The following is a 26,836-nucleotide window of genomic DNA, read 5'->3' as shown; positions in this document are numbered from 1 at the left end:
ATCCCACGCATACAGCCATACACATGTAGTTAGGGATTAATACACACACCTACCTACCTACCTGCCTAAACATACACCCTTGGACATTGATACACATGAACTCTCAAATTCATGCATGCATGTACACCATCCCCCTCAAATGTCTCACACATGCACACTTCTCACCAACCTCACTCTCTTTGCAGGGTTGGAGCAGAGCTGATGTGACTTGTGGCTATGGTGGTGGCACAGAACTTACCACTGCACGCCTCTGAGTTAGAGATCTTAGCCACTTCAACATAACTACACCAGTACTTTTTCTGAAATTACCTTTTAAAATAATGTAAAGCACACTGACGCCTGTTGTATGGAAATTATAACTTTATCATTCCTCTCACCTTTGTATTGTGCAAAATAGATAAATTATATTGTACACCTTAATCTTATTTTTAGATCCACAGTTTAAATCAACATAACAGAGAGAAATGTCTGGATTTTGCTTTTCATATGTAGTACAGTGGAGGTTTCCTAAATGCACAATCTAGGAATTTCTTTGCCAGTGTTACTTTTTACTAAACAAATATGAAATGGTTTCATGCTACATTTATGACACAGCAAATTACTCTGCTGTTTGTTTTTTTTATCAGATGCCTAAGAGTATTGAGCAGAAGATTAAACAAGTTATGCTGCAAATATAAGGATATATTCTAAGAGCCCATGAAATATGAACAAACAGAATATTAAACAACACTGTTTGTGTAAGCATCTGGGAAAGAACTGTGAGAACCACATTTCCCATATGGTGTGTGGAAAAAACACACTTGCTAAATATATTTCAAGATGGTGTCAAACTGTACTGCATTTAGCAGTAAAGCTTTGGAGAACTGCAATCCGAGGAATCACTAAGAGATCATGACAGTACAATAGTTTAAAGTGCATTGATCATCACTTGATGCAAAAAAAAAAGTTTTCGATGAATTTTAAAACAGCAGGGGATGATTAAGGGCTAGGTAACAGCAATGCATAACATAAATAGATTTTTATGTGGCTATAGAATGTTTTCTCTCTTCCTTTGCCATTTCTGATCCAACACAGGTTGGTAGTAATAACAAGACATGGCATCTAATTGTTTGGTGGCATATGTGGAATGAATTTGGTTATAGTTCATTCCCCCAGTGGACAGGTAACCGCAGCACAAAACAATTAGCATTTATTTCTCTCTTGTCACTATAGAGGTCAGTGATTGAGTAAGCATTGAGGCTGAAGTAAATTCTCACCATTAGAAAGGAGGTCCTTCAAGAAAGGGGTGAATCAGATTGGCAGAGCATTGTGGGGGAAGCTTCCTATACTGCTGTCTGTTCTGTATTTGTTGTATGAATAATACTATTAATCTGGCACCCTCCATGACAACTATATTCATTTAGAAATAGAACTCTTTTAGGTTGACGTTCTGTTAAAATCTGTGTGCCTTTTAAATTAATAACTAAAATAAACTTTTAAAAATTTCAGCCATCCGTTTTCTTTGAAGTTACTTACTCTATGCAAAGAAGAGATCAAGAAATCCAAAGACATTCAAAAACTTCGCTCCAGCATTGCAGTGTGAGTTTGTATAAAAAAATCTTCCTTTTTTAATTCAGGGAATGGAGATTTAACTTCTGAACATAGAGTGGTGGGGTGGAGTGATTGGAGAATTGTTCTCCTTTTTCTGTTTGTCATTAAATATATCTGAAAAAAACACATGTGAATGAATGTAACTGAAAGTTTCCATGATATTTATAAGTGTGTTTTAAGAAAAGCACACACAAAGAATCAGTAAAGATTTGATTCCAGGTGTCCCCAACCCAAATGATTAAACTGCTGGTGCCCTAAGGGGTGGGTTAAATCATTAGCTTTTTACTTCTGGAGAGCTTGATTCAAATGCTGGCTAGATAACAAACATAATTAAATAAATCACCCTAGATCCTATTTGTGAGTTAGAACACAAAACCAATTTGGATGTTTCTGCTCCAGAGAAAACCACAGCTGGAGTAGCAGGGAGAAGTTGCAAGTCAGGATTGAGGTGCTTCAGCAGCATTGTAGGTGGGTGGGTGAGATCATGGGGCTGGAAACAGTGATGTTAGTCTGGATTGACGTTCCTTGGCAGAAGTTGGTCTGACACTGTCAGTTGTAACTCTACTGAAAGCAGAGGATACAGCTAAGGATATTCTTGACTCAATGTGTCAATGCTCTTAGTCTACCACTAGTTCACTTTTTCTACTCCAGTATTTGAAAGTGTTCTTGAAAGCTTAAAATGAGCAATAAACCATATATCCAAACTATCCTTTACTCCTAACCAAATCATGCATTAGCTTACACTGTGTCCTTATTTCCCTATGTAAGAGCTTGTTTCACTTTGTGGTGATTTTCACACACATTCTTTGGTGCTGCCTGTCAGTAGTTTTAAAACCATATTTGTTTTTGGCATAGCTGTGTGGCACCCCAGACATTGTTTACTAACCCTTAATGATTTTTACTATACTTTTCTTCAGTTTGCTTTCCCACGGTGGTTGGAAAATAAAGTGATACTTTTTGAGGGAAGCAAAACTTTTATTTTATGTATACATATTTATACATCTTTATTATTAACCTCAACAATAAAATGTACTTTTGTGATTGACTAGTGAAAGGAAACCACTCAAGCTCTATACATTGTTATTTTTCTAGGTTTTGTGGCATGATTCAGTTTCAAGGTGACATGAGAAAGCAAGTTTTATTTCAGCTGTTGCTTCTTCTTTGCCATCCATTTCCTGTGGTAAGTATTGGAGGTTTTGGAGAAAAGAATATTCTTTTTACCAAGAAATAATGTTGTTAAATACTACTTCAAGTGAAAAGGGATTAAAGTACATTTGACATGTACACATTTTTTAACAGATATTTAAAAGCCATATACTTTTGGGTAGGTTTTTCTCTGGATGTTACTCATCTGAAATCTTAGTTCCTGCTAGTTCTTTACCTTATTGATTTGCTTGTATGTTGTTTCCATATCCTTTCCCCTTTGTCTGAGTCTTTACCCCAAAGCATTTACAATCTAGAAATTGCTGCTGTCCTGTTTGTACAGCCATAATAAATTCTTCCTTGAGTTACTGGCCCTACTGTTGCTCTGTCTGTCTGTCTGTCTGTCTGTCTGTCTGTCTGTCTGTAAGCTTTTTGTTAGCAGTGCTTTGGATCTGCACCAGCACCCTATGCCTTCTTGTGCTGTGGTATGAGGGAAATATATGGAAGGGCGGCCCACCACTGCTCCAGTTACTTCTCCGCCACCTGTGGTTTAAGATGGAGTATCATAGTTTCCACTTGCTAGCTGATGCAGATTTTTTTATTCTTTTATTCTATTTTATATTTCTTTATTTTTTATTATAGTTCAGGCTTGTGGGGGAGGAGGTTACACCTTCCCCTTTTATTTCATGATCCTCCAGCCTTGCAGCCTTTCCTAGTGGGTTATGCCAAAAAAAAAACACAGGATTCAAGCCCTGCCAGACCTGCCATAGGTTTCCCCCCCTCAGTGATGTGCATTCCAGCTGTCTCTGCTGCCTTGGAGAGTCCCCTGTCCTGTCCATGTGTAAGGTCTGCTCCAGCTTCAAGGACAGATCAACAATACTGAGGAAAGATAAACTGAAACTTATGGAGCATTCCTTGAGAGATATCTGGGGTCCAACACCCTCCTCTCTCTTGATAAATCTGCCTGACCAGCTCAGAGCACTCCAGTAATTTCCTTGACACCAGCTTTATTAAGCAGAGACCTTGGAACAACTTCAGGCTCTTCAATGCTTTTCTAAATGGAAAAGACCCACCTTCCCTGAGAGAGAGCTCAAGAGGGAAATGTCACCCTAAGACCGAGGAGTCAGGCGACTTCACGTCCTTGTGCGGGTCCTGTTGAGGCTTCTACCTTTCCCAGTACCGAGATACTGGGTCTACCAAGAAAGTAAGCCACATACAACTGCCAACAAGAGCGCACAGCTCTACCATCTCCGGTACCTCTAGATGTGCTTCACCCTGAGGAACTATGCCAGGCCCTAGGCTCACCAGTACCGTTCAGGTTCTTCTCCCATAAGGATCTCCAGACTATGGAGGAGCCCAAATCCCCTCTGCTGAGGGATACCAGGAGGACTTCCAGCCAGTATTGACATACTCTTCAGACATCTCCCTGGTAGATTAGGGTGCTCATCTCCAGGACTTTACAGATGAAGGCAAATGGACTTCCCAGGAAACCTCTCTCCATATCAACCTTCTTGAACTCTGAGCAGACATGCACTATCATCACTTCCTGCCCAATATCAGGGTCCACTCAGTCAGAGTAATGATGGAAAAAGGAGCAGTCATAAATTGCCAAGGAGGAGCAAGATCCCAGTCCTTATGTGTGGAGTCAATAAACATATGGAATTGTTGCATATCCCATCAAATAGACATCTAAGTGGTTTACCTGCTGGACTCGCTGAGCAGGAATTCCATCAGGACCACAAGCGAAAGCTGAATGACTCAGTTTTTCAGAAGATTTGACTCACCTTGTGTTCTCTGGCGATAGATCTTTGTGATGCTCTCCAGCATGAAATGCCATTGCTTCTACTCAATGGGAGAGAACAGTCACAACTTGTTGGGAGATATCCTCTTTCCCTCGGCCTCTCTTTCTGCTGTTTCCTTATCCTCAAACACCGCTACTCCTCAAAGTTCTGAACAAGCTGATACAAGAGAGAGCAGTGATCATTTTCATAGTGCTGTCATGGCCCATGTAGGTATGGTTCCCAGACCTGATATGCTACCTCTGTGTCCACGTCTTTTCTTTCTTCTGACAGCAGACCTTCTGACTCAGGAATTGAGCTCCATAATCCACTCCAACCTCTCATCATTGCATTTCAAGGTATGATTCCTCTCAGTGGCTCTTGGATATAAAACAAGATTGTTCTCTTGATGTCCAGACGGTACTGACGAGTAGTAGAAAGCTATCACAAGGAAAACTTACCTACAGAACATAAGAGTTTCCAAGTCTGGTGCGTCCATATCTCCTTCCAAGTGTCTTATCCTGAACATACTCAATTACCAGCTGAATCTGAGTACTCTGGGTTTGTCACTGAGTTCTGTTAAGGTTCACCCAGCCACTATGACAGCTTTTCACACACGAGTTGAAGGCTTCTCAGGTTTTCACACATCCTACAACTACGAGATTCCTTAATGATCTGTCTAACCTAATTCCTCCTGTAAAAGAGCAAACATCCACCATGTTAGAACCTTAATTTAATTCTTAATACCTTCTCTTAGGAAAAACCTCACTTAAGCCCACAGGGACCTGTTTGTTTCTTCATCTGTCCTTCAAAACCTCTTTCCTCATAGCTGTCATCTTGGCCAGGAGGATAGGAGACCTTAGAAGTGCTTATGGCTGATCCAGCACATACGGTGTACTACCACAATAATTATGCCCCCATTCTTGTTTCCTACTTAGTCTCATTGTGTTTCTATATCAATCAGGGCATTCAGTTACCAGTGATTTATCCCAAGCCTCACTCTTCGAAAAAGGAAGCCAGTGTTCATACTCTGGATGTGAGAAATGCTCTTGCCTTCTACTAGATAGGACCAAACCCTTCCAGGTTTTTCCCAGACTCTTGGTTACTGTCACTGAGAGAATGAAGGGGACAGCCAGTCTCCTCCACCCAAAAATAGTCAAAATGGGTTTTAGGTTGCATTTTGGCACATTATGAGGATTCAGGGTGCATACCCCCTCCCCCAGATAATTGCCTATTCCACTAGGCTTAATCCACTTCTATAGCCCTACCTAAAAACATACCCTGCGTGGACATTTGTATAAAGCCTCCAGCTGGGTGTTTGTACACACATTTTCCCAACGTTATTCTACAGCGTAAGCTTCCAGAGAGGATGCATCCTTTAGCAAAGCTGTTCTTCAGTCTGTACCATACCTGCTCCTCAGCTCTCTCCTCTGTAACTGAGGCACTGCTCGGGAATCTCCTTACTAGCACCCATAGGGACAATAACTCGAAGAAGGAGAGGTTATTCAATTGGTACAATAACTATGATTCTTGGAGATTTTTTGTCTCTATGGTGCTCCACTACCTTCCCTCCTCCTCTGCTTTGGAATCCTGCTAGGCTTTGAGGTTGAGAAGGAACTGTAGTGGTGGTGTGTCTGCCCGTCACCTATATGCCCTCATACTGGAGCACAAGAGGCACAGGGCAAAGAGACAGACCCATGGGCACTGTGGACAAAAAATTCTGATCAAAAGTGCCTGGGCGCGCACACATCCTCACGTGGAGGACCCATAGGGACGAAACATCACTAAGAATTCCAGTAAATATACAGGTAAGTAACCTTATCCTTATTATTCATAATAATGATAGTTACTCAAATTAAACTAGGAAATCACAGGTTCTTAAGAGATTCTTAGTCCATTGAAGCCAAAAATGTGTTAGTCTCATAGGATTGGGCTCATGATTTAACTATCTTATTTTTGGTGAGTCACACAATATGCTGGTTTAGGTGGTTGGGGTTACTTTTAATTTAAAATAAAATCCTTGGGATATATGGTAGATTGTTGAAGCAGATATTTAAGAATGTTTTTCCCAGAACACTATTAAGTAATGGCGCTGGTGTCCACATGGGAGTATAAAGGCAAGCTAGTCATGCTGCCTTTCTGGCCAAATGGAGAAGGGAAAAGTTAGAGTAGCAAGAATTCAGGTTTCAAAGAAGGTCTAATAATAACCCAAGGAAGGCAAAGAAGAAATTATAAGCTATTTTAAAAAAAAAAAATCTGTGCCCATCTGTAAAAACAAAATATCCTTATGAAATAAGAGCGATAAAATATGAAATTGAAACAAACTCTCTAGTTTTTGCTCCATTTTTACCCACCACAATATAGTCTTAAACCAGTAAGTAAACACAAGTTGAAAATGTTGATCCTAAAATGTAAGTATTTACTGTGCAGAGTATAGTATGATTTTAACCTTAGTTCAAAAGTAAGCAAAATTAGAAAAGAAAATGTTCATTTTTATTGGCTAAACAGAGCTAATCGATATGTTGTCAAAACATTTCAAGACCTCATTGGTTTTCAGGTTGTTTTTGGTATGCTCTCTTGCAGTCATTTCAGCTACTGTGGTGACCACTTCCTTTGCTCTACCCCACACTGCCCCACTTTAGAAACAGCTTTACAATTTATTATTTTACAGCAGAATATAGCTTTAGTTTACATAATAGCTGGCATTTTAATAATAAATACAGAGAGAGAGAGAGAGAGAGAGAGAGAGAGAATCCGTAGATTCAGCAAAATCTCCATAAACATTCCAAGGTGAATGTAGTTTTGTGGAACACAAGGGCCATACTTGTTTTATTGGTTAGGCCACTGGGAAAGCTGTTAACCTGGTCTTCTGGAATCTGGAAAGATTCCAGCTTTTTTACATCTAATACAGATCTTTCTCTCAAAAAACAAACACAAACAACACACTACAGAGTTGTGAAGGAATGCTAAGGGGCTAGAAAGTGAATATTCTAAAAATGGACTTTTGAATTCCTGAACTACAAATTAATTACTCTTCAGTCATTTTCCAGTGCTTTTTTCATTACATCCTAGAAACTCCTAACAGACATCCTTTAAAATTCTATATAATTATTTAATTCTGTAAAGATAATTTTCAAAATGTGTTGGAGAATCCAAGGTCTCTACCTCAGTCTAGCATTTAGATCTGGATCTGGACCCCACCCTCTGTTTGGGATATGTGTGTTGCACCTCCCTTCCCATATATCTTCATGAAGGCTTCAGATCTTTGCCATGCTGTAGGCGGTCCCTCTCCAAATTTTGTCTTTGATCAGCTTCACAGAGCGGGGCCCAGCTCACCTTCCTGTCCTTCCCCCTCCACCCCCACAGTTGCTAAAGCCAATTTGATGCAAGAATGAGCTGTCTGCCCCCCCCCCCCATCTGCTGCTTTCCTATATGTGGTCCTTCCACACCCAGCAAGGAAGAGCATACAGAAGATGAGCAGTCCTCCCAGGAGCCCCCAAAAGAGAACTTGGCCACGATTACGCCCAGCCTGTGGGACAGTTGCTCAGCTAGGGGAAAGGGACTGTCTGCTGGGTTGTTCGGGCCTTTGCATCCCCCCCCACACAGGGCTGGCTCTAACTTTTTTGCTGCCCCAAGCAGCAAAAAAAAGCGCTGCCCCCCGAACCCCCCCCCCGCCGAGCGCCGCGCTGCCGGAGCCCGCCCGCCCCCCCCCCCCGCCGGAACCCCCCTCCCGAGTGCCGCGCCCCGCACCGCCCTCCCGCAGAGCGCCGCCGAACCCACCCCCCGAGCACTGCGCCCCGCGCCGCCCCCCCGCCGACCGCCGCCGGAACCCCCTCCCGAGCGCTGAGCCCCGTGCCGCCTCCCCGCCGGAGCCCGCCTCCGCCCCCCACCGAGCGCCGCCAGAACCCCCCCCACACCAGCGCCGCCCCCCCGCTGAGCGCCGCCGGGAACCCCCCCCCGAGCGCCGAGCCCCGTGCCGCCCCCCCACTGAGCGCCGCCGGAACCCCCCCACACACACACACCAGCGCCGCGCCTGTGCCGCCCCCCCCACCCCCCGCTGAGCGCCGCGCCACGCTCCCCCCGCCGCCCCTTACCAGGTGCCGCCCCAAGCATGTGCTTGGTTGCCTGGTGCCTGGAGCTGGCCCTGCCCACACAACCTGAGGCTCCCTTGGGGCCTCTCTGCAAGAGCAGACAGGGCTATCTTCCAGGGTGGATTTGATTTAAATTACTAGTCAAGAAGACTTAAATTAATCATGATTTCTACATAAAAGTGCATTGTTGTTGGTTGTTATAACCTTAATACATATTCTTCACAACTCAGAGATAGATGTAGGTTTCATTTTTAGAAGGTACACACTATACATTTTTAAACGCGGATTTATTTTGAAAACTTTTCAGATGAGTTTTACAGCAATATCAGAAAATGAATCATTGTTTGGTTATTTCATTTACCAAAGGTAATTGAAGCAGATATTTATGAAGTCATTGGGAGGTGAACTATCTCAATTCAACAGGTTAATCATTAATATTTGGAGGATTTTCTTGCAATGCAGTTTTAGGAGGAGAATATCACCAGACAGACATTTTAATTGTTTTATTTAACTAAAACAACAAAGTTATGTATTCTGGATTTTTTTCTTCAACAGCAAACATATAATATTTTAACAAAACAAGCGTATGGATTTTTGATTTTTTTAAAATCAGGTTTGTTTTTGTTAAAATTGTTTTTAACTAAAATAGTTAAACGAAATATTTAAAAAAAAAATTAAATTGACTATGTCAGCCAGGTCAACATGAGAAACTTAAAATATTGGCCTCTGCAGCTAAATCCATGGTCTTCACCTTATTTTCCTGTTTGTTCATAATCTGGAAAAGAAAAACAAGCTTTCCTGCTTTTTCAGGTCCCAAACGATTTCATAATTTGGAATGAATTAGTCCAAAGGAAGAAAATATTCTTTCTACACCGGCAGAAGAAGCTACTGCTGTTAAAAGTGAGATTATCACTTCAACAGTCTCTGAATCCAAGTGCTTAAGTGACTTCCACCAGTTCACTGGTGTGACTTTCTTTAAAACATCATCAGCAAATATATATTTCTTGAATGGTTCTTATTCCCAAACTGGGTCTCTTTTATGGCTTGCTGTCATTATAGGTTTTCCCTTTTAGTGAGAGAATGGTATGGTAGATCTCAAATCAATGAAGGCTGCACTCAGAAAGACTTCTAGAATATGCTGCTCAAGCAGTTCCACTTTTGTTTCTACTGCCTGTCCCTCCCTTCTCACATTTATCTCCAGACTTCTTCTCCTTGTCCAGATCTATTCCACCCCCAACAATCTTCTATTCATTGAACTTTTTGAAACTTTGCACTTTTAGAGAGAGGTAAGGGATTGACTCTGTGTACACAAATTTGCAGAGAGACAATAGGGTTGAGGTCTGTTATTTCTTATCTCTATATATTATTTCTTTAATAACATGTTTGCTGTTAACAAGCATGTTATCTCTGGAGACACAAATCCACAGTTTGAGAACTGCAAAACTAAGCATCTCTGATGGTATCTGCTAGACTGAGCACTGAGTCCCATTGGGTAGATAAAAAGATTAACATAAATAATCTATACAGAAGCCCCTGGAATCCCATAAGATTGGGTCCCTAATACATGAACTATTGGAACTCATTTACAAAACTTTTCTTAAACATTACATGAATATATTGTCTCATATTATAGAATTAGAATTTATAATCCCTATTCCATGATGAGATATTGTTGAGCTATAATGTATCTTAATTAAAACTATCTTTGGATAGGTTTTTCCCCTCAAAAAGCATTTTATCAAAAAAAAAAAATAAAAAAAAAAATCATTGTTATCCACCCTGCTGCTGTCTTCTCCAATCAGACTTGGTGAGGGTAAGTCTGAATATTTCCCCCACCACTGTCTTGTCCCTTCACATCTGCTCAAATGGGAAATAGTCACTTGGCAAGGAGTCTGGTGTCCTCTCCAACCCCAACTCAGCCCACTCAGGAAGGTCCCCCTATATGTCCTCCACATTGGACATGACTTGCTCAGAAACCCCCTGTGGGTTAAGACTCAAAGGGGAGTACTGTCCTCAGAAAAAGGGACCAACATCCTGATCAAAGAAAACTAAATGAGAGGTGCAACTCCAATATCTCCAAGAGGGGAGAAGTCACTCCCAGAAAGGAAGTGATTGGGCTGCAAACTTTCTAATCAAGTTAATCGTCACATCTGTCATGACCTTTGTAATAAAAATAAATAAATAGACATAATTTTAATTCACCTCCTGAAAGTAAATTCATATGGCAACATTTCAGAAACAAATGCCTTTTTTAAAAATTGCAGATCTGCAACTATACAATAAAGACACTCATCCAAGGATCTTTGGTGTAACTTTAAAATCCAAATAGTCCATACTAAATCTAAGAATCTAAACCAACTCCAGTGAGAACTGTTAAATACAGCATAAGATGGGGATTTCAAAAGCACACACCTTTGGCCTAAGTCTGCTGCCATTGAAGATGATGGTCAAATTCTCATTGACTTCAATGGGAGCAGAGTTAAACCAACACTGAGAACTTCTGAAACTTGCTCACATAGCTTGTATGTCAGTATGTTCATTATAATCCCGTATTTTTAAATACCATATTAACATATTATCAGTATCATCAGTAACTACCCAGGTATACCCATCTTACCTATTATCAGTTACCTATTTATCTCTCTGCAGATTTAGGTCCCCATTCAGTATGGAATTTTAAGCATGTGAACAGTCCCATGTCAATCAGGGATGGTCTAGACAGTATTTGGTCCTGCCATGCGGGCAGGGGACTGGACTCGATGACCTCTCGAGGTCCCTTCCAGTCCTAGAATCTATGAATCTATGAATTGAGTAGAACTACTCATGTGCTTACAGTTGAGTCCCTGCTTTAGTAATTTTCTGAATTGGGCTGCTATCTATGTATCTTCCTATAAAGACAAACTCCTTTTTAAACATAAATAAATGTTAAGAAAACAACAACCCTAAACAATACTTAGCAGTAAAAGTTGAATGTAGGCTGAAATTTAGCTTACAAAATCTTAAACCCAGGGTGATCTTAAAAAAAACAGTTTAGACTGTTTTAAATTGATGAGGTTAATAATATTCAAGTGTAATCTTGTCTCATAACTCCAAAGTGGCTTAGATTTTGAAAAAGAAATTTAATTACTGTTGCTGTTTTCAAAAATACAGTCATCTGAATCATTTAACATACGAAGTTTCCTACTGTGTTTGCACAGGAAGTAGTTTTCATAAGTAATATTACTACATATGCTTAATGTACCTTCCAAAATCCATATTTACAGTACACAGTATATGGTGATATAACAGTTGTAAAGGAGTCATTATAATCTGTTGTGTAAATAATATATGATTTTAAAATGTTTTAAACAGGTATTTACATGGTAAACTAGAGTAGCGTATTGCAATAACACTTTCATATTCCCACGAGACAGTATTTTGTGGCCTCTAGTTACTTGCTTATTTAAATATTGACTAAATGCAGAAATCCCTCTGCTTAAACACTGAGGTTGTTATGCAAGTCAAAAGTGAAGAAATTCAAAGTTCTTTCAAATTGCATCCTTCCGTTTTTGTTCTCTGCCCTGAGAGGTGCCAGAGTAGATGGATGAGGAACCATGTTGGCATAAAGGGAGTCACTTGGACCTTACATATACCAGGAGATAGGGACTAGCTGTTACAGGGATCTCCAGGTGCCTTGATCAATGCTTGGATTTCATTGATGAAGCAAGGCAGTGTGTGTTGAATAGATACTGGATGGAGCAGATTGGGAAGCATCACCTATTGCAATAATTACTTCCAAACAAGCTGGGAGGTTCCCTGTCTTCTGTAGTAGAAAATAAGGTATTTATGGTTCTGAACAGTTAGATTATCTAAAAATGTGTTGTCTTCTAGACTGTTGGCTGTCTATTTGGCTAATTTGTCCACAACTAAGTATATACCAGCACAGAATAGAAGGCAAATAATATGAACCTTTTTTTTGGTGTCCTAAAAGTAAGTATATCTGTCTGTACAGTAGTGTTCTACAACATTGCATGAACATGCTAGAGAAGAACATGATATATTCTACAATGAATATGTGAGTATGCATCTATAGAATATAACACTCAGAATTTTAAGCCACATTTTGGGGAACTACAGGAAATATTAAGGAGACTTTTTATATGAAAATCCAAATGATATTGCTAGTTCTGCCAAAAAAATGCCTATCTGACTCTCTACCTTGGCATTCCTGTCTGTAAAATCAGGGATATACTTCTCTGCCTCATAAATTTGTTGTGAGGGTACTATTTGTAAAGCACATTGCAATTCTTTAGCATCTTCCGTCTGAGGAGCTCAAAGTATTAAAGTAGAACATAAATCATCAAATAGCCATCTTTGAATAAGTGATTTCATCTTAGGAGCTCCACACATTTAATAAACATTACACTCACAACCTTCTTTGAGATACAGAAGACATGCTAGAATATCAATGTGCAAATTACAGCAGGGAGGTGAAGTCACTTTCCCCAGGTTCCACAGCATATCACTGGCAGACTCAGGAATATCACTCCCAGTTCTGCATTCTGAACATTTATACAAATTTCTCCACTGAAGTATTCTGAAAATACTGTTAATAACAACTAACTAACACGTAGCTCTTATGTAGCAGTCTGGATAATTTCACTGTTTTCAGCAACTAAAAATTATCTCTCTGCCTTCTCTCTAGATAAGGAAAACAACAGCTAGTCAAGCATATGAAATGTTGATAACCTACAGTGATATTGTCGATCCTGATATTCTGGATGAGGTCATGACAGTACTTAGTGACACCAACTGGTAAGTGAATTCATTGTCAGAGAAATGTTTAATAATAAGGCCAATTTTAATAATTCTCATATCTGTAAAATATTTGTTCATGAGGAAAAGTGGAAAAGGAACTGTAAACGACGTGGTATCTGTAACAAGATCCACTTATCGCTTTATACATGTTTTTTAGGCCAAAAAGGATGTTGCTGAAAGGGACCTTCCTGCCCTGAAAGCTTGTATATTCTATATTGGTGGTAAATAAAGGTGGTATGAGTTTTATTTTTACTTGTCCAATGGTGTTTACTAAAATACCCGTAATTTCGAATAAAGAAAAAGGGGAGGAAATCCTGGCAGTTCTTTGTGATACAAAAAAGAAAAGGATTGTGGAAACAGACAAACCTCAATTGCAGACCCATTTTCTTAGCATTTTTGAGCACTTGCAGTACTCTGAGAAAGGGGTGGTGTGTGGGCAAAGAGTTGAACAGTGTCATCATGAGAAGAATTACTCATATTTTCCTATGAAATATAGGCTTCAGAAATGTTGAAACCTCCTTCAAACAAATATTTTGAAATAGAGTCTGACATTCCCCAGTGGAACTTTCATATTGTAGTATCAATGAAGTAACTACATTAATAAGATAATTTAAACTATCTTCTGTTGTCTTTGTCATTAAATCTCTTCTGGAAAGAAGACCTTGCATACAATCATGAATTAATATAGCTGAATGTACCACAACTACTTGCCAGGATTTTGAATCATTTCTGTTACTCTATTAGAAGAACTCTTGTATCAAATGCTCTGCTGTAATGGCAACATTGTCTTGTCCATGCCAGGTGCAGTGGGTTATCACTGACCCAAAGGTAGTAAAAGTGTCAATCAGAGGTAGTGTGGGCTCAGTTTCTGGTTGTAGTCTTTCACTTGAAATTCACCTAGTGGTGAAAAAAGGGACTTCTAGCAGTCTTCTTACACACAAAAAAACCAGGGGTTCTCAAACTGGGGGTCGGGACCCCTCAGTGGGGTCACAAGGGTATTACGGGGGGGGGGTCACGAGCTGTCAGTCTCCACCTCAAACCCGGCTTTGCCTCCAGCATTTATAATGGTGTTAAATATATAAAAAATGTTTTTCATTTATAAGGGGGGTCGCACTCAGAGGCTTCCTATGTGAAAGGGGTCACCAGTAAAAAAGTTTGAGAACCACTGCAAAAAAATAACAGAATAGAAACACATGACTATAGGGAAACTGAATGCTATAAGAACTGCTGATTATATTTATGCTTAAATGTTCATTTTTTCACAGCTTTATGTTGCGTTGCATTATAATGAGCCTGAAATATTAATCATGAGGAGAGATAAAGACTCTGACTATATCGTTCTAGATCCACAGAGGGTGCAGGATAGGTGTTTTAAAGGTGTCACTGCTTAAAAGATAAATTAGTTCATTTGCTTTGAGTACCATTTGATGCCCTTTTCCTTAGTTCTGTGAATGCAACAAGTTATGTTCGCATCATTGTATTACAATAGATGTGTTCATGACTTAAACATTTCCAAACTCTCCCATTTTAGTGAATTTTGATGTCTTCAAGAAACAAGTAGACTTAGGGCACTCTTTCACAGTTTCTTTGAAGCCATGTAAAAACACATTGGCGTTAGTCACTGATTTTGGATAATTGTTCTGCATGAACTTAAGTAGATTTTCAGTTTGCACAGCTTGTTTTTGGCAAGCTAAATGGTGCTGGATCTGAAACTCTGGGGAATTATTTTATGCCACAGTTTAATCTCATTCTGCTCTGAAATTCCTGACTGGTGATAGATTTTAAAGTAAATGATGTGTCAGTGTTTAAAAGCTGTCAGTATAATGATTGGCTGCTACTACTTTTCTTAATCTTTCAGTGCAGAATTAGAACAACTATGTGAGCTTTTCTCAGATTTGCAGAATCTATTTCTTTCCAGTCTTCTATTTTGGTTAAATTACCACATGAACTCTACAGTTAAAATAATGTTTCCACAAACTTTTGAAATTGCTCCTCTTGTGTTAATATCTTTCAATATTCACTCAAAGTTAAAGATTGTTTAGCTATTTTGGCATTAAATCCCTCTTTCATCTCCATAAATTGTGAAGAAGGGAGGGAGCAGTGGCTGTTGCTACATCATATACAGAAATAATGCTGAGACAAGCAACTGGTTTGAGAACAATGTTGTTTGTATTGTAGATTCCCCTTTATTAATTTGTCACTGAAGTAATCAAACTAAAACAGGAATATTAAAATCAAAATCTTTACAGAAAATATGGTTGTTACAGGTCTGGTCTTAAATTAGTCAGCCATCAGAACCCTGCCCTGTACTCGCTAAAATTATGTGGCTACCTGCCAGTTCTATTCTCTGTTGGTCCAGTACTTAAGACTTCTATTTGAATTTGGGGTGTATACTAATACTTTGAGATTTAAGACAGAGTTCTAGATTAGTTGGTGTGCGCTGGTTTCACCTGGGGAGACTTGGTAGATAAAGCAGTTGAAGAATATACTGTCATGTTTATTAAAGAAGACTTATGACACCTTGCAGGGGATCATCAAGAGTATGTTAAAATTCTCAAACTCTCTGGGCACTACAGGAATGACTTTATACTTCTGAATTAAAATAAATCTGTGTTGACATCAGGAAGCTGAACCAGCCTCAAATATTTGGTAAAAAAGACAATAACCAGGATATGCATGTTTGAAATATTCTCCCTGTTAGAACTACCATGGGTTTAGGGTACAATTGTTAATTTATAATATAACAAAATGTGCCTTTTGTTTTGGCTCAAAGCAAGTTTGCAACTTGCCAAAGTTGTCAAGTATCTTTGAAAAAGGCCAGAGGTATTCAACATGTAGATTGTGTGCACCCTTTTCTGTAGTACTGGAATCAGTTTTGTCCTCCCTAGAGAATTAAGTCACTGGGTATGAGACTATATACCATAGCTACCTTTACAAAATCAAAATGATATACATGGTTGTGTCAGAGGTACCAAAGGTTTCCCTTTATTTTGGGCTCGGAAATACCTTCAGTATCGAATAATCATTTAGGGACAATGACGCTTCTAGGAGACATACTGTTAAGAGTCCTCTGGTTTAATGCAGTGCAGTAAAAATGTTATACTTTTTTTGTATCAATCAAATCAGAATTTATTAGGAGTAAATATGTTTCACTATACTTTGAAAGGATACTGTATTAAGAATACAGTTAAACAGTAAATAGTATTGTCAAACTGTTCATTAAGCTTTTCTTTTCATTGCATGTTACAAATTGAGTTACAAAAATTATTTTCTTTTTAGATGGACTGAAAGCATGAACATTAAAAGGAATTATCTTATCTTCCCTTGTAGGGATGCTAAATTACCACTAGTGAGAGAGAAGCGCAACTATCTCTGTGACCTAATGAAAGTGCCGAAACCGCAACTAGTGTCCAAGGTAGAGTGTGGAGTTTTTGCTATAGAATTTTCCTGAAGAAACAAAATTAGAAGCATCAGTTATTTTACTAAATATTCTGTACTTGTTAATGACATCTAGAAATCCGAGCCCCATGGGATTGTGCTACAAGCCTAAGACATAAGTACAGAATGTATGGAATTGTCTAAAACAGTTTTTATAAAACCCTCCAATCCAATTCCTTGAAAACATTCCAGACTTCTGGTGTAAAGCTCAACTTACTAAGACAATGCAAGCATGAAATAATGTAGCACAGATGCCTGTGTGTACAGTGTGTGTGTCTGTGTTTTGTGGAAAAGAATGGTAAGAATTTCCCCTTCAAATTTAATAGCAAAACTAAAATTCCATGACTTATGTGACTTCCTATAAATTGATTCTGCATTTAGGACAAAAAAGGTATTGAAAGATTCAGGAAAGTTATATTCTAAAACCTAATAATAAATAAAGCACTCCTGAGAAGTGACGACATGTAACCTTAGGAAAGAATTTCCTTACTCAGTTTAATGTACATATGATGGGCCAGATTTGCAGAAGTATGCAGCATGAAGCCATAACAGTTTTGAGTACAGCTCATCTTCCACAGGAGGAGAACTCTGTTTTGATCACTGTGACCCTAAGCCAGAGAAGCATGAGAGAGGTTCTTTTCCTCCAGATATGTCAGACAATGGGGAGGAAGATGTTGGCCACCAGGATAAGCAGGCTCAATAGAACCAAGGACGAATATTAAATACACTTGTCCTCCCCCCTTCATGCAAATTGTTAGGGAGACATAGAAAATGGTTCAGGTGGCAGGCCCTGAAATTCTACAAGGTCACTCAAAGGTGCACTCTTCACTGTCTAAACTTGATGCAATAGATAATTCCTGCAGAGGGAGTTTTCTTACTAAAGGACCTTGCAGGCATAAAGATAGATGCCGTTCTTAGAACAGACTTCAGCAGCCCTACTGTCTCTAGGAAGCATATGCTTGCTAGTGCTACAGTGTCCTGCTGTGATGAATTAAAAACTTCTACCCTCAGACCAAAGAAGAACTCACTGATACCTAAAGAAATACCTTTAGCTGCTGCATTCATAAAAAGAGGATGCATGGACTCTCAGTTGTCATGGCCCTAATTCTGGACTTAAGAGCCCTGATCAGTGTAAAATTTATCTGCATCTCAAAAGTCTTAGTTGGAATCCCATTCATGGAGAAGCTTGATAAGATGGTAACATATTATATGAACAAAGTATTAGTTTCCTATTCTTGTGAGATCAGAGACAGACGGGGCAGAATCTCATTTCAGTCCTATTCACAGCAAAAGTAAGAGTATAGAGATTCTTCCTGTTCCAGGAGAAACACCTAGGCTCAGAGTTTGGATTTTATGTAACTTTTCTTCCAATCTGAACAGTGTGACTGCGATAGGGCCTGCTTCCCTTCAAAAATAGGACCCAGGTTAGGATATCCTGTGTTGCAGGCATCAGATTCCAATCCAGTTCAGAGAGATGATAGTGTAAGATGAATATTATCTGGAGCTTCAGGCTCTGTAGCTTCAACAGATGAGAAACAAACCACACCAAAAGCAATAGAGCTTGTCCCTTAAGGCACTTCCAGGGCTCTCTTCCATCATCATCATTGAAGAAAGGTATCAGGAAGAGTATTGGACTGCAAGAGTATGAACAGCCTGATGAAGAAAAATTTCAGGACTACTGTAGTCTTTCTGGAAGATCTAGCAGACATTTACCTCCATATTCCAGTGAGATTCTCAAATAGGGTGGAGCATGCATTGGGACATATACTTGAAGTATAGCTAATAATTCTGAACAAAAATAATCCAACCAAAATGTAAAGGCGAAGTTCTTCATCAGGGAAGCGGACCAAAAATTGCTGGGACTAGACTCTAGTTCACAGATGGTCAAATCTCTCCTCTCCCCACTTCAACTATTGAGAGGATCAAGGGACACCAAGAATGCTGGGATAGTTGAGCTTCCACAGAGGTCTCCACTCCATTTTCCCAATTGGTAGGATTTCCTACACTGGAGCTGTATGCTGCATCTCATTGTAGACAGCTAGGTTTTTAAGACTTGCAGGTTCTCCATCTCTTTTGCCTGTGTGAGACTTGAGACAACATGCTGTCACTTCAATATTGCAAAGTCAGAGCAGTGCTCTCAATCTTTCCAGACTACCATACCCCCTTCAGGAATCTGAGTTGTCTTGCGTGCTTAAAAATTACTTGTTTACAAAATCGTCACAGCCACTATTATTGAAAAATGGCTTACTTTATCATTTTTACCATATAATTATAAAATAAATCAATTGGAATATAAATATTGTTCTTACATTTCAGTGTATATAGAGCAGTGTAAACAAGTCAGTGTGTCTCTGAAATTTTAGTTTGCACTGACTTCGCTAGTGCTTTTTATGTAGTCTGTTGTAAAACTAGGCAAATACCTAGATGAGTTGATGTACCTATCCCCTAGAAGACCTCTGTGTACCCCTGGTTGAGAACCGCTTTCTTAAAGGATGGCCTAGACTTGGCCTGCAATCACTTTGCATTCAACACACTAGCTCATCTACATTTCTAGGTACATCACCAAATGATATTGAGGTTCCATAGAGTAGCATATGTGGCCAACCAGCAGTCAAACCTCTTCCCTAGCTAGATTCGGTCTACAATGCAAAGATCCTCACATTCAAACTTATGGCATTTTATTCCTTTCCCATAACGATATGCTTCTTCGTTGCAACCATGTGAGCTAGAAGAATTTTCAAAATCTTCATTCTCAGATACTACCCATAATGCATCTTCTGTGAGGACAAGACAGGTCTTAATCTTGAGTACAGATGACTCTAGGGTAATTCTTCTTTTGTTTTTCCCAAAGTCTCAACACCATGTGGCAGATCTGAGAAGAGCAGTTCAAGTATTCCTTAGTAGACTCAATTAGCTTAGTAAAACTTCATTTTTATTCTTCTCCCTGTAAGTTACATGCATGTACTTGAAAGTATCTAAAATCATCCATTCTTAGCTAGATTAAATACTGTTGCTGAAGCACATTCATCAGCAGAAGAGGTTGGAACCTACTCAACGCTTCCACAGTCAGCAGCCAGAACAAAAATCTGTAAAATGGCTACCTGGTCATTCATCAACACCTCACATGCTTGACCCTTTATTCTTCTTCAGAAGAAAATGTCAGCAGGAGCATGCCCTCAGCTGTGGATTTAAAATAGATTAACACTACTTACTTTCGGGAAAGGGTAACATTCTTCTGTCCCATTTGTCATTCAATCCCTATCCATTCTTCTTTATTGCTCTCTATGCCCCAGACTGGGGGAAAGATTGTGATACAGAAATGTGTTAAAATAGGGCAAACTGTGGGAAGTAAGGATTTGCTGTTAATTTATACTTAAGGTCTTACTTAAAATGCAGAATTTCCCCCACAATTTTGGAGGTATTCATACTGGTGGAAGGGTTGTAGCCACGCCCTGGAACATCAGATAAGATGCAACTGCCTCTGGTGTTTGCAAGTAGAGATACAACCCAACTGTGTTGAGCTGTAAGAAGTCAGGTTCAGAATGGAAATAATCATGTAACACATTAAGTCACAAAACCAGTTTTTGTTTTTTGTTATCAAACATTGATAGTAAAAGGGCCAAGAAAACCAGCTGCTGAAGTGATTCTTACTCCCCTGATATACAGTTAGTTAATTTGTACAGCAACTGGAACAGATAATTTTGTAAATTTGATAAAGAAACATTCTTAAAGTTCTCATCTGGTAAATCACTCTTGTTTAAAGTGAAAGCTAAACTTGTGAGAGCTGGTGTTTTAATGAAGTGGGAGATTAAGAAGCTTGTTTTACTATCAGTGTTGACTGCTCTTTGCTTCATCAGTTTTATGATTAAGCATTTCAAAATGTAGAAGGTATAAATAATTGGTAAGAAAATTGTCTTGAGAGCTGGGTGAGTTTTATTCTTAAAACTTGAAGACTTAGATGAAAGAGTAGAAAGAAAAGTGAATCCTTTGATATAAACAAGATAATATGATGCACCTGTGTGTGTGTGTGAAAATATTATTGCAAATACTGTAATGCAGATCTTTCCTTTGGTATCCCATCAAAGTCATTAAGGTTTCAGGGCAGAATTTGGTGCTTTACTATTTCCTACGCATGTTTTCTAGTAATGTTAATTAAACACTTGCTAGAACAAATAGAAGTTTTCAAGTAAACTGCAAGGTTATTTTCATTTTTGCTAGTACACCTCTACCCCGATAGAACGCTTTCCTCGGGAGCCAAAAAATCTTACCGCGTTATATTGAACTTGCTTTGATCCGCCAGAGCACACAGCACTGTCCCCCCCCCCCCCCCAGCACTGCTTTACTGCATTATATCGGGGTAGAGGTGTATTAAAGAATGACAATCCCACCTGCAACCTACTGTGTATTACTAGTGGACGAGTTTCACAGCAGTGAAATCCACTGACACAAACACGTTTCAGTGGGGAGGGGGAGAGGGTGTATGAGAAAAAAGACACACCACCTTCTACCTTTCGCTGAGAGCTTGCTTCATAAAAGTAGAGGAAAATAACAAACTTGATTAGATAAAGCCAGGAATAACATTTGAATATTTTCATTTTACAAGCCACTTGAACTTTATTTATCTTTTTGAAAAACCTGTCAGATGAATAATATTTTAAAGGTTGATTCAACTTTTTTTTTTAAATCTAGCAGTTGTGATATTTACCCTCTGTTAAAATACAATTCACTTTTAAAACAAAGTCCTATTTTCCTTTAGTTTGCTCTAGTTGATAACATGCATTCAGTTATTAGCTGGATTAAAAGTAGCTGAGTACCCTACCTAAAAGGAATTTCATAAGTTCTTCTTTTTTTGTTTCCTGTATGTAGAGTGCAGCATAGTAATGCAGTCAGTCTTCTCTGTTGCTTTGAAAACTGAAGCTCTCTGGCACTTGCGTCATGAAGAAGGAAGTGATCTGTGCTGCAGCATCTTGATAAACTGGAGTTTGACTGAGCTACAAAATATGATTAACAAAATTAACGTAAAGAGTAAAAGCACGTGTTCAAAAGCATCACACAGAGAGATACCACTGAAAAAGCAGGCTGTTTATCTGTCAGTATCTCTGACCACAATATAAAGTAGGCAACAAAGGTCCATTATGTTTTCAATTCTTAAATTTATCTGTAGCCACAAGATGGCAGTTTGTCCTCGTGATCTTTGTCATAATTGAGCTGCTTTTGAATGCCAATGTCTTGCATTCCCCTCAGTAAACCTGAATTAGTGTGTCTCCTCTAAAATCATTGAGCTTGTACTTGTGTATTATACATTTACAGTTGTGGATAATGCTTGTGGTCAAGATAAATATTTAAGATGATAATGTAACAGTTCAGAGTGGCAATACTTAATGGTAATACCTCTCTCCCTAAACTGTTCTTTCATTGCCTTCAACCCTGATATCTAGTTTGCAAGCGAAAGCAGACCATCTTCGTTCTGGGTAAGGTCAAAGCCTAAAATAAACAGAGACTGTCGACTCGTGTAAATGAGTGGTGACTTTGTGTTATAAGGTAGAATTCAAGAGACATCAAGCAGAACCTCACTTTTCCAACGGCGGAGTACAGAGGTGACAGGTCAGTGCTTCAGCCACTGCCCTTACTGTTAGACATTTTTAAAAATCAATCATCCGCATTTTCAAAACCAAAATTGCACCCAGTCATTCTCCATAAAGAGGCACCTAATAAGAAATGATACAACAGCTGATTTTTTTCCCCCTACAGAAAGGCCAACTATAAAAAGCCATAACTTAACTGCATTTGATGTTGAGAAAACCTACCTCTACTGTATAGTAGAAGAAAAGTGAGTGACAGGGTAAGCACTTGCAGCATGCTCTGCTCTAACAGAGGGGTGTGTGGAAACTGATTTTTAAGCTTATGTGACATAGAACAGTAGAAGGACAAACAAAAAGGTAGCACAGGCTCTTTTGACTGGGTTTATATAGCATACTAATTCTTTCTCTAGATTCACAAGGGAAGTTAAATATATGAATTATTTGTGACCAGTGTATTAAATTGTTCTCTTCCTGAAGCAGAAGGGAAGGAGAAATATTCAAATGCTAGTGTGGCATGATTTTCAATTTTGCACAAGTGAACAAGCCCAGAAAACTAGCTTTTATTAATATTCATACCAAAATGACTTTGCAATGTATATGTATTTGAGATCTATCCCAAAGAAGTGGCCCGTTACCCTTGAGGACCTACTTTCACAGGTGTAGGAATGGCTCACACCTCAAATGCCACTCCTAGAAGGTGGCTGTGTAGCTTGTAGAACAGAGGTTTTTTAAACTGGGGCGCATCCCCAGAGGAACATTGCAGCAGGTGAGCAGCCATGACATGCAGCTTGGGCTTCAGCCCAGCATAGCAGGGCTTGAGGAGGGAGCGCAACCTCCATCCCCTGACTCACCTCTTTTTGTCTGGGTTGGGGGTGGCGCAACCAAAAATTGTAATTCCAGGGGTACATTTCAAAAAGTTTGGAAACTGCTGTTATAGTGGCATCTTGGTCCTAGCCCAGACACCAGACATATATCAAATCCCCACTGATTAAGGGTGCAGATGTCAAGATCCCTTTAGATCATTACTGCTCATATAGCAACATTTGTTCCTTGCTTGGTGCAAAAACAGCACTGGGCCAAATCAAGACAGAACCTTCTCCCCCACAAAAGGGTGAACTCGTTCATTTAAAATCTATGAAAAATTAAGATGGATTGTAACACATCAATACAGACATGTCAAAATATGTTTAAATCAGAAAAATTAAACTAAAAACAAACTATTACTAAAATGTTTAGATTTGGCACTTTAGAGGTATCATTTCCACTGATAACAGAATTACACAAAATCTTCAGCTGTATCATGTATTACTAACTAGTCCTTTAGAGAGCACTTTATTACTAGAATCTAGAAAAGACTTTTACAGAAATATTTCTTTTAAATTGTTGCCCGAGAATAATCAAGCAATTGACAATCTTATGAAGGGTTCATCATCGAGATGTAGCTTGGAAAATTCTAGGTTTCAGAAATACAGGAGTATATTCCTTCACAGTCTAGAATGGACATATCTCTTCTCTCATGCCTATCCTTGTGGGAAGTTGTGTACCAACCATTTTTTGCTCAATTTTACACTACCTGAATGGTTATGGGCACTACTGGAAACAAACAGCAAGTAGTATAACCACTGTTTGAATTGTACCAGCTGAAGATAATAGTTGGCTGTAAGAATAACTTTGCGGCCCAGTTTGGCAGCTGGCTATATAAACCTGACATGTTTCCTTTTCTTTCCAAGTAGACTCAAAAAACCCCTCTACTACTACTACTATTTCATTACCAACTCTCATCCTTGTACTCCCATTCTTAGCATGGGCCTTTTTTTTTTTTTTGGTGAAGATTTGCTTTAGGGTATGTTCCGAAGTAGGAGTGTGAGCTGTGGATCAAGGTCAAAATGGATAAAGCTCCAATGGAATCCCCACACTATTAGAAGCTTTAGTTTTATAAAGATTGTGGTATAAAAATATTCAATCATCATTAAAAAACAGTCATATGAAACTCAAATGAGAAATACCCTCTGTGCTATGAACCTCAGCATTGGCTCTTAAAAATAATACTCCCAAACTGGGGTTGGCTTCACAGCCATGCAGCACAAAACCCTGTATTAATCCACAGAACAGGTAGGACATGGAAAATGACCGGACAAAGTACGCAATCCTGAACAGGACCCACCTACATGAGTGACAGACTTGGTCTCCATAGCTCTCACAATCTTTAGCTTTGCTGAGATTACCAAGTCTGGTCTCAATTGAAATTCAATGAATAGATACCAATCTGCTGCAGCATAATAGTTAGAGATGCTGCTAATTGGAGTGAGATCAAAACAAAGCCTCTACTAAAGCAGGCTGGATTTAAAATGGCCATTTAGAGCCAGATTTTCAAAAGCGCTTAGTACCCAATCTGGTTTTAAATAATATGCAGTAACAGAGATCTTTTGTGCAGTCACCTGTAGATCAGTGGGATGAGTATAAAAATTGAACCATTTCATCTCTCTACGAGAAACTGACAATGCAAAATTCTAGTGCAGGGATCACGCTCTCTTGAAAATCTGGGCCTTAGGGGTTTAGTTACCAATCCCGTGGTGTGAGAAGCCAAGAACACCTTTTTCTGTACTATTCTAGAAAAAAAGCTCCAGCCACTTTTTTCATGTAAATATTACATTCTGAGCAGTAAAGGATAAACACTGTGAATTTATAATAGCCTTTTCCTCAGCTTCTAGCTGGTAGGCATAGACTGCAATTTCAGGCTGTTTTACATGTAACTGGGAAATCAGAAATATTTACCAGAAGCACAGAACATGATCAGCAACTGGGGAGGGCAATGGAATGGGGGTCTCAGTATTGATAATCTATACATGGAATTATAAACACTGAAGCAGGGGTGGAGTCCTGGGAACAAGAGTGAAGTGATGCACATGATTAATCAATTCAAAACAGGGTATGCATGGCAGTAGCAGGGAAATGGAGAGGCAGGCTCAAAGTTACAGGCCTCTTTTCTGAAAGGAACCATTATTAACCAGGAGTTTTGGAGGTGGGGAGGCACTCTTCTCCACACAGATTTTATAAATTAAATTCTGCACAGCTGGTCAAGGAAGCAAAGACAGCAGCACCCTTTTACTAAACAGAGTGACAGCACTTGCTGGAATTCTTTAGAATTTGAACTTAGTATATTTTTGTATTAAATTTGAGTATATTGATGGTATAACATACAGCCTGATAGGGAGTGGCTCTGGGTGCTGTGAGCCATTTCACCAGCTCAGACCAACTAACATTCAAGTAGGCAACACTTCTTGGCGTCCAGCCTTGTATCATGCAGACAGAGAAAAAAGTCAAAAGATAGTGTATACTATATGGCCCCTCAGTGCTATGCAATTCTCAGGCTGTCAGAATCACCCAACGAACAAGAAAGATGAACACAAAAGATATAGATACTGATAAGGGAACAACAGTAACTAAGACAACCCTTTATTCTGTGATTAAATAAGTAGCGTAACTAGCAACAAAAATATCTGTTACTTAACCAGAGTAGAGATTTTCCAAAATAATTAGTGATTTTAGGTGGCCTACTTAAGAAACCTTAAATGGGTCTAAGTTTTATAAAGTGCTATGCAATTAGAATCAGACCCAGCTAATGTGTCAAGCTCGGGTCCCGGAATCCCTAGGTAAAGTAAATTACCTCTTGATTATGTTAATTCACATATAATAAACCACAAAGTGGCATATTTCACTTGAGAGATAGTCTAAAGCAGAAGCTGACCTGAGGTTTAGTTCCTTCTTGAGCAAAGGTATAACTTGAGGTCCCCAGTGCAAGAAAAATGTTACTTCCATGTTAGAAAAAATCTACTTATTTTTAAGCATACACAATAGGAGGCTGAGTGAAAGCTCTGAGCATCTATATACATTATCCTCTGGCTTCCAAATCACTTCCCATATACATTGTACTCCTAAAACGCCCGAATCACAGGGATGCCATAATTTAGGGCCTCTTTAATCCCTCAGCACTAGCAGTTCACATAGATACAAAGCAGTAATGCAAAGATTTTACCTCAGGAAACACCAGCTGCTGTTGTCAGTAGCAGGAGATTAACCAACTCCAGGGAATGGCTTGGGGCCCCTGACCACTCTGGACAGAACCTGAGTCACCAAGGTCTCAACACTTTCATTGTTGTGAACATTTAAACTGCTGTGTACATTGTTTGCTATGGCTTTAGTGTTTTCTTATGGTAGCAGCTTGCTCTGTAATCTAATGGATAATACTGGATGGGCCACTTACACCAAGAGTATAAGCAGCAGTAACAAATTTTGTACACTTAAAATTAGCAACAAAAATAGCACTTTCACTATTGTTTTTGTGATAATAAGCAGGAAGAATCACGATTATAAACTGACTGCTAAGCCAGTAATGTGGCATATTAACAACTGGTAA

General features: G+C 39.2%; 2 protein-coding genes across 7 annotated transcripts in view; one reads left to right on the top strand and one right to left on the bottom strand.

Annotated features, from left to right (window-relative positions):
• TBCD (tubulin folding cofactor D) overlaps nt 1-22,354 on the top strand; it is a 268,348-nt gene extending 245,994 nt beyond the window's left edge. For all 6 annotated transcript variants that reach the window (XM_065563362.1, XM_065563361.1, XM_042841194.2 and 3 more), the window contains exons 36-40: nt 1,489-1,578; nt 2,683-2,770; nt 13,287-13,396; nt 16,730-16,814; nt 21,704-22,354. In XM_065563362.1, coding sequence (XP_065419434.1) covers nt 1,489-1,578; nt 2,683-2,770; nt 13,287-13,396; nt 16,730-16,814; nt 21,704-21,715 — 385 coding nt within the window. In that variant the 3' untranslated portion in view covers nt 21,716-22,354. The remainder of the gene's footprint in view (nt 1-1,488; nt 1,579-2,682; nt 2,771-13,286; nt 13,397-16,729; nt 16,815-21,703) is intronic.
• The window catches only part of B3GNTL1 (UDP-GlcNAc:betaGal beta-1,3-N-acetylglucosaminyltransferase like 1), a 140,914-nt gene continuing 135,503 nt past the window's right edge, over nt 21,426-26,836 (bottom strand). The window contains exon 8 of the mRNA XM_065563370.1: nt 21,426-21,828. The gene's annotated coding sequence lies outside the window, so the exon portion shown is untranslated. The remainder of the gene's footprint in view (nt 21,829-26,836) is intronic.

This window comes from Chrysemys picta, chromosome 12, assembly GCF_011386835.1.
Source record: "Chrysemys picta bellii isolate R12L10 chromosome 12, ASM1138683v2, whole genome shotgun sequence".
In the NCBI taxonomy this organism is placed as follows: domain Eukaryota; kingdom Metazoa; phylum Chordata; order Testudines; family Emydidae; genus Chrysemys; species Chrysemys picta.
The sequence above is the reverse complement of the archived record's forward strand: the minus strand, read 5'-3'. Positions and strand labels throughout refer to the sequence as shown.